This window comes from Seriola lalandi, unplaced genomic scaffold, assembly GCF_002814215.2.
Source record: "Seriola lalandi dorsalis isolate HSWRI2012SDOR001 ecotype SW California unplaced genomic scaffold, Sedor1 jcf7180002054482, whole genome shotgun sequence".
NCBI classification, from domain to species: Eukaryota; Metazoa; Chordata; class Actinopteri; order Carangiformes; family Carangidae; genus Seriola; species Seriola lalandi.
In genome coordinates, this window is record NW_019525035.1 from 623,985 (window position 1) to 632,096 (window position 8,112).

The window sequence follows — 8,112 nt, forward strand, 5'->3', positions numbered from 1 at the left end:
GGGCAACTACAGATAAACATTTCTGCAGCAGAACTTCCCTCATACTGATTTATTGATTTATTTATTTATTTATCAAGTAACTAGAGATGCCCCGACACAGTTTTTACCATATTTCCTTCCCGATAACGATTCGATACTTGAACTTGTGTATCAGCCGATACCAATAATCGATATATCGGTGCTGGATGATAACCTACGCCTTTGCCAATGTCAAGAAGATATTAAGTTTCTTTTCCTATCATTATTATTATTATTATTATTAGTTGTAGTATTAAATTATTGTTCAATTTAATTTGCTCTTCCACACCCTATTCCGAGAAATCTGATCTGTGCGTTGATCGCGTACTCACCAATACCCGATAGAGTATTTTAGGGAGTATTGGAGGCATTTACGATACTAGTATCGGTATTGGAAACTACTTGGAGGGGCCCCGACCCCTAGGTTGGGAACCAGTGGACCAAACTATCTAAGGGTAGTTGAAGCAGCTCCACCTGGAGTTTACTACTGTAATGTAGTAGTAGCTTACTCTTGATACTCTCAAGTACATTTTATTGATAATACTTCCGTACTATTACACAAGAAGGATATTGAATGAGGGACTGTTAGTAGTGGAGTAGTTCTGCATTACTACATTACATTTACTCTATTTTTATTTAAACAAACCAACAAACTCCCTAAACTCGCCTTTGTTCCTCAGTGTGCCATGACATTATTTTTAAAGGGGTTAACTCATAACTTTAAGGTGTGCTTAAGCAGCTGCTCACAAAAATGTGCAAACTTGAGGGAAAACTGAGCCACACAAAGTTAGTGAAGGCAGCCTGGGGTCGTATTAAGTTGTGTGTTCATAGGTTATTAAGAGATAATGAATGGTTTCTGAAGCTGTGTTTGAGAGAAGCTGCTAACACTGCTAACTAATGTTTAGTGTGGGATCTTTGTGCTACATCTTTGATATCACTATCACACTTCTCCTGTTCTTGTTTCCTGCTGTTTTCATAGAGGATCTGTTTGAAAAGATAAGAATACAGGCAACATGTTGTCTTTTCTAAAACTTTCTATTTTTCATTTATAGTGTGTTCCTAACACCAGACCTTAAAGTTATAAGATAAAACTTTTCTGCATGAAAATGTCTAAAAATGAACTCTGTTATATATGTTGTTGAGTTGTGTTCTTACATTATCCCCAATGTTTCCATCAATTCTCGAACCAGTTTGGTCGCCTGTCAATGACGTCATATCCTCTGTGTGCATGCGTCAGTGTTGTGTTGGTCTGCCAGAAGAGCCAAAATTGACCTTTCATTTTTAAAATACACTTTTTTAGATTGTGGTTGTTTTTAATTATATATTTTAACCGTATGTGTGCGCATGAAACTGCTTTACTCAGTGTTTTTACTGGTTATAATCACCTGGTCTTTTTGCTCTGGAGCAGATGAGACCTCTGTGGTAAAAAAAACAAAAACCTCCTGAATGATTGTCACTGAAGAAATCCAAACCAGAAGCTTTGGTTATTGTTTTGATTGAGAGACGCTGAGCAGCAGAAAATTACATACTGTGCGTTTAACAGATTAACTTTAGAACTTTTTTTGAGTTTTAAAGTGTGTCCATGCTGCACAGCAGTGAGATTATACCGTACTTTTTGTATTTTGTTGTGTGTCATAGCAGATACGCCTTTCCCACAAGATCACAGGAAGAGATACTTAGAGATATCTGCTGGAGATACAAAACCAAAAAGAGTCATTCCATTACGTGTACAGCTACATACTTCTGTTGTTCTGGATCATGAACATGACAGTCCGCTGACTCTGCTTTCTGACCGTGTGAACAGCAGACACAGTAAATCAATCAAACCGAACCAGTGTCCTATAAACAGCCGAGGCCCCTCGAAGCGTAAACAGTTAACTTTTCCTTTTTTCTTTTTTTTCTTCCTCCTGTGAATGGTAATCCTCTGAACGGCCCTGCTGCTCTCCGGCCAAGTTTGGGAAGATAAATCCTGTTTCACTCTGCAAGTGAAACCAGTCTGGTGTGAACAAAGACGTCCTGTGTTCCTCTCAGCTCTGTCGTGAACACATATAGAAACTGCATTCGGCCAAATCTTGTTTTATATCTCAGAGCGTCACTTATTAGTTCAGGAGCAACACACAACGCAAAGTGTCTCAGTAACCTTCACAACACGAGCCTCTCTCTGTATTCAGTAGGTTTGTTGCTTACATAATTAGAAATTAATTTTCTTTCACAAATCAGTTTATTGATCGGTAGTTTCAGCTCTGATCATTATTTATAGAATCTGTTTTTCGGATGGTGCGTTCTTTGCTGATACTTTGTCACGTTAATATCCAGATTATTGATTCTTTTGTCCATGTTATTGATATTTTCATACATTAATATGACGTTTATTCATACTCTTGTACATTGATATGCAGGTTATTGATGCTTATAAACCTATAATAAACTTATATTTCAATGTGAATAAGTACAGCTACAAAAAACAAGATGGTGAGCTCATGACAGCAGGAAGAAGGGATCTTTTGTTGTGTTTGGAAAGAAAAAGTCAAAAGTTGTGTGTGACTGGTTAATGAGAAGAGCACCAAGAATACGGGATACATTACATGAGAGGCACTGACGAGGAGATGCATCCTACGTTTTATCGAACATGAGGTCACAAATTGTGGACACTACACTACGCACAAATCTACATCACATGGACCCACACAGACTCTTGCAGCCTGTGTGTATGACTGAGGCATGAAAGTCAGGATATCTCAGCCTCTGCTGCATCAATTACCATTGATCAGACCATTCTTTCTTACAAGTGTCTTACTCCTCCTCCTCCTCCTCCTCCTCCTCCTCCTCAGGTCAGACGTTCTGATAGGAGCTCCCCGGGCCAACACCTCGGCCCCCAGCAGTGTTGTGGAGAGAGGAGCGGTGTACAGCTGCCCCTGGAAGAGCGCCTCAGCCTGCCAGCAGCTGCTGTTTGACAGCTCAGGTACCAAAAACTCTTTTTAGTTTGTCTTCCACGCTTTGAGTCGCCTCACATACCCTGAGACTGAGGCCCCGACTCCCTGAACAACCCCCCCCTGCCTCCCTGATTCTGCAGCAGTGGCTTTCTTTTTACATAAATCATAATCCTAATCATAAATGAATGTGTCCGTGTCTGTGAATATAAGGCTCACATGCAGAATTGAATAGTCATAGTTCATTTAAATGGTGTTGTGTTTGCAGGTCGTCCGTCCGTCTCATCCTCGTGAACGTGATATCTCAGAAACACTTTCAGGGAATTTCTTCAAATTTAGCACAAACGTTCACTTGGACTTAAAAATGAACTAATCAGAATTTGGTGGGCAAAGGTCAAAGGTCAGGGTCACTGTGACCCTTTTTCGGCCATAACTCAAGAATTCAAATTACGAAAACAGTGAACTCAAATGTCTAACAAGGTAAAATTATGAATTGATGACATTTTATATCCAAGCGGTCAAAGGTCAACTTCACTGTGATGTCATAATGTTCTAGTTTGTCTAGTTGTGCTAGTTTTCTCTTAGAAGACTCTGTCAGGTTCTTCTTTGTGGCCACACAGAGGAATTTACTTTAACAGTGTTTTAACAGTCTGGCTCAACACCTCTGAGTCGCTGCCTAAGATTTCTACAGCACTTCAAGTACGTCTGATCTTGTGCTTGTTGATGACTGTTTTCCCCTCTGACCATGAAAACTGACGCAGCTGTTCAGGTTCTCATAAGACAACTTACAAAAGAACATCTGTTCGATCCTCTGAAGATGTGCGTCCATTTCTCCAGAACCTTAAATATTCATGAATAAATGAGCAACAATAAATGTTAAATTTAGTAAATCAGCTGTCTAGCTCTTCTGATTTGTCTGCCCCAGTTTGAGTTTAAAGTTTTACAAGTTGCGTCCTTGTTGATTTAATGACACCTGTGGTTACCATAGTAACAGTGGTGTGGTTTAACAGCAAACACCTTCTGAGCAGCTGCTCTGTCAGAAATCCACTGAAGCTGTTTCCAGTGCAGCCAAACAAAGTTAGGTTGTTTTAATGAAGACGTCAGTCAGTGATCCTCACAGCCAGTAGTTTTCCACATGACAGCAGGACACAGTGAAATAAAACCTATTACATATAGAAGTAATTACTGAATGTAAATATATTGAGTGGCTGTTGCAGAAATAGTCTCAAACTACAGATCTTTAGGATTTTATCATGCATGCATATAACTATAAAAACTGTTGTTAGGATATTATTTCAAAATGACTATCAAACTCAAAAGCTGCTGTGGATGAGTAGGTAATGAGTTGTAAGAGCACTGACAGGAACGTCAGTCAATGAAAACCACTTTTTTCATTTCTAGCAACAGAGCGTGTTGGCTTTCTGTGTTTGCAGTAACAGTGTAGTATTGATGAGATAATAAAGGCTTCAGCTCAGCCTGCTGCTGTTACCTCATGTCAGGACACATTCAGGAATGTGTTGTGAATCAGGAGGTGTGCGTGAACTCCTGCTCCCACACTTAATATACCCAGAATGCATCTCTTTCCAGAAGTGAAAATACATATGTAATTTATTGTTTCAAATTCTTGGAAGAGGACCGCTCTGTCATTACTGTATCACTGTAGATATTAATACCGTCACATAAAAGACAAGACATTAGAACAAGTGTTCATCCTGTTAGTGGCTTCCTTTAATGGTTTTCATTCCTCTGTCACACCAGCATAGACACTCTGCAGGAGTATATGTGAAGAGGTTTTACAGTAGCTGCAACTGATTTTCATTATAGTTTAATGTATTGATTATGCTTTTCTGGTTGATCAATTAAAGCTCCATGTTTTGTTCTTCTTCTGTGTTTTATTTGAAGTGTTGATCCATCAGAAGATATAAAAACCATCTCAGTGTAGTTTTACATCTCCTCTCTCAGGCTTCTCTCTGCAGCTCTAGTAACAACAGGTCGGTGAGCCAATCAAAAGAGAGGAGGCTCTGAGCTTTTGTTGTGACATCACAAAGTTCCAGAAGTCCTGACGGCTGGTTTTAAGACTCAGTTTCTGAATACAGGCTGTGTGCATTTCTCTGTGGACTGAGGCTTTGATACTTTCACAGTATTAATATAGAAGCTAGAGCTGATCTATAATCACACTACACATGGACACAGACCTTTACACTGGAGGAGCTTTAATGTTCAAGTAGTGAAAAGGTTTTCGTCTTCGTAGATGATTCGTTCAGGTGCTTGTGGTTCGTTGGTTCATGCTTTTTCTTGTCTATATTTTTATCTTTTATAAACACTGAACATTTTTACTGATGTCTGTGTACAAATAGGAGAAATATACCATTCATGCACGTGTAATGTATAAAGTTTGCTCTGTGTGCTGTGAAGCTGCTGAAAAAATTGCAAGATTTGAAAGCAACTTTGAAAACAGGAGAGGAGAACATGAGTCAAAGAACCAACGGCATGTTTTATTATGTTATTTCCTGATTTTCCTTCACTGATAGTTCAGTCCGTTTCCTGGTGTCAAGGAACAAACCGTTGGTGTGTGGGTATCTAGGATAACCATGTTCCAGCAGCCGCTGACCTTCCAACAAATTCAAACACTAAATTAATTGTGTGTAAATTAGAGATTAACTGAGGCTCTCAGGCGGTCCACCTTAACACGGATCACATGATCATGGAAAGTTTAGGTTAGATGTGGAGCCAAAGAAAGTAAACTTTAAACTGTGTCCTGGTGACTTAGTGGTTAAGACGCCACCATTGTAACACATTTGGTTGGAGTCCAGCTGTGGACGGTTGCTACGCGTCTCATTCCTCTCTCTTCCCCAGTGTTTCCTGTCTTTATCTCCACTGCCAGTCAAACGAATGCAAAATGCCAAAAAACTTGAAAAAACAAAAAAGAAAGTATATAGTGGTGGAGATGCCAAAAATCATGACCAACACATCTAAAATTTTTCCATTTGCTGTGATAGTAAATATGTCAGTGTCATGAGGAAGGGACTGGAGCTAAAGTTAAGACAGGCTGGTGGGTGACAGTGGCCTTCATTTGGATGGAAAAGTATGTTATCAGAGATGTGATTAAGCAAACAGAGGCTCCACTTCCTGCTCTGCCTGGTTCTTTCATTTATTTATGACCAGCCGGAGCAGTTTCACAATGTGGGTGTGATCTGGTGTGTGCATCTTTGATTAAAGAGTCAGAGGTCAAAGCCTGTGGACATAAAAACTGAAGGTGGAACATTTACTACAACTCCCAAAGTGCATTTCTGCAAGAAGCGTCCAAACATGGAGGTTAAAATAATTTGCACCACTAACAGCAGCAGAAGCTAAATTCATTCGTTTAGATGAATTCAGCTGCAACAGCCGACTCACACCTCCCACTGGCTTTTTCTCCATAGGCAAGCTGAGACTCATGGGTACTGTAGTCTTAAGAGCTGTCTGCCAAGACAGACTGAGACACGAATCATTATTCCTTGGAAACAAAGTTGAAATAAGTCCTGTGTATGTGTGTATAAAGAGTAATGGTGTTATCAGAGGCAAAGCTACAACAGAGAGCGATGTTCTTCGCCTTCATGTTGTCCGTCGTCGTCTCTCTTCATCTTCCATTGTTGTTTACATCATAAAAACCAGCTGCGTCCCGGTTCTTCTCGTAGCCGCTGTAGATAGTGAGTAATTGAGACGATCTGGCGTACGGAGGATTTTCGCAGCTCCTGTCGTCGAGCGACCTTGACTGCCTGTAACTTTTGAAATGCGACAGTCTAGCCGCGCCGCTGTGACGCCATCGGCCTTCAGACGCATCCTCCGAAGGATGCGGGCCCTGAGCTCAGTGCTAAAACATTTTAATTGATTTAACGCCTCCAGGAAAGTGTCATGAAAGTGTCAGAACAGCTGTGCTGGATTCCATCTGATTGTTCAGGTGTACCTAATAAAGTGACCACTCAGTGTTGGGCTTAGTGAACTCAGCGGAGTTTTTGCTGGTTTATCAGTGTCTCTCGGGTGTGGACTGTACTGCCTCACGATTAATATTTAACTCAGATAATCAGACACACAGTGAATGAGAGGTATTGTCTTTCTGTCTAATGAGACGCTGAGTCCTCAGTGACTCACAGCTCACGGTTTGTCTTTGTGTCTGGTTCAAACAAAAACCTAAAATCAGCAGCAGAGCAGGAACCTGGTGTTTCACACAGACATTAAAATCATATGATGTCATTTCAGTTTCGCCCTGAAGCAGCTCAGTTCATGTAGCAACAACTGATTGATGCCCCGATGATGGTGATTAAGTATTCCTGTTTAAACCGGTGCGGATCAGAAACCATGCACTCCCTTCTGCAATGTGAAGAAATAACAGAACTTTGTAACCAAAGATTCTGTCGTGTAGAGAGCTAATAAAAACAAATGAAATGGTCCGAGTTGCCAAAAAGACACTTAAGGTGTAATTGATTTCCAAATGTCAATCGTGCATCAAGTCACACTCAGGAAAACTTTCCACCTTAAAAGTGTGTGCTAGCTGCCGGTAGCCTCTGAGCTGCTCAGTGAGTTAAGTGGTTAATTAGTGAAGATGAAAAGACAGAAAACATCCTTTCGTTCATCGTTCACTGATGATGAAACTGTTTCATTTGCTCCTGCAGGTTCATTGCAAAAACAAACATCTAAAAACATCACAGCATGCATCGCAGTTTTCTAGAAAAGCTGCCGTGACATGAGCCGCAACAATCCCAAAAAATGTCCTGGAGGGACTGATAGATTATTTGTTTTGTCAATAAAAAGCCAGAAAATAGGGAGAAATGTCTGTTATCATTCACCAGAAAACTGAATCAAGCCCTGATATTTGTGAAGCTGGAAACAGCTAATGTTTTGTTGATGGACTAATTGATTAATCAACTAATCACTGCAGCTCTGAACAGAATCTGACTGTAGGACTGAAATCTACTAAAGGGAGGCGACACTAATGAGGAAGAGAAGGTGTGTGTGTGTGTGTGTGTGTGTGTATGTGTGTGTCTGTGTGTGTCTATGTGTGTGTGTGTCTGTGTCTGTGTGTGTGTCTGTGTGTGTCTGTGTGTGTGTCTGTGTGTGTGTCTGTGTGTGTGTCTGTGTGTGTCTGTGTGTGTGTCTGTGTGTCTGTGTGTGTGTCTGTGTGTGT

The 8,112-nt window shown here is 40.5% G+C and overlaps 1 protein-coding gene across 1 annotated transcript in view; it reads left to right on the forward strand.

Moving 5' to 3' along the window:
- The window catches only part of itgav (integrin, alpha V), a 32,650-nt gene that overhangs the window by 921 nt on the left and 23,617 nt on the right, over nucleotides 1-8,112 (forward strand). The window contains exon 2 of the mRNA XM_087175673.1: nucleotides 2,850-2,980. Coding sequence (XP_087031799.1) covers nucleotides 2,850-2,980 — 131 coding nt within the window. The remainder of the gene's footprint in view (nucleotides 1-2,849; nucleotides 2,981-8,112) is intronic.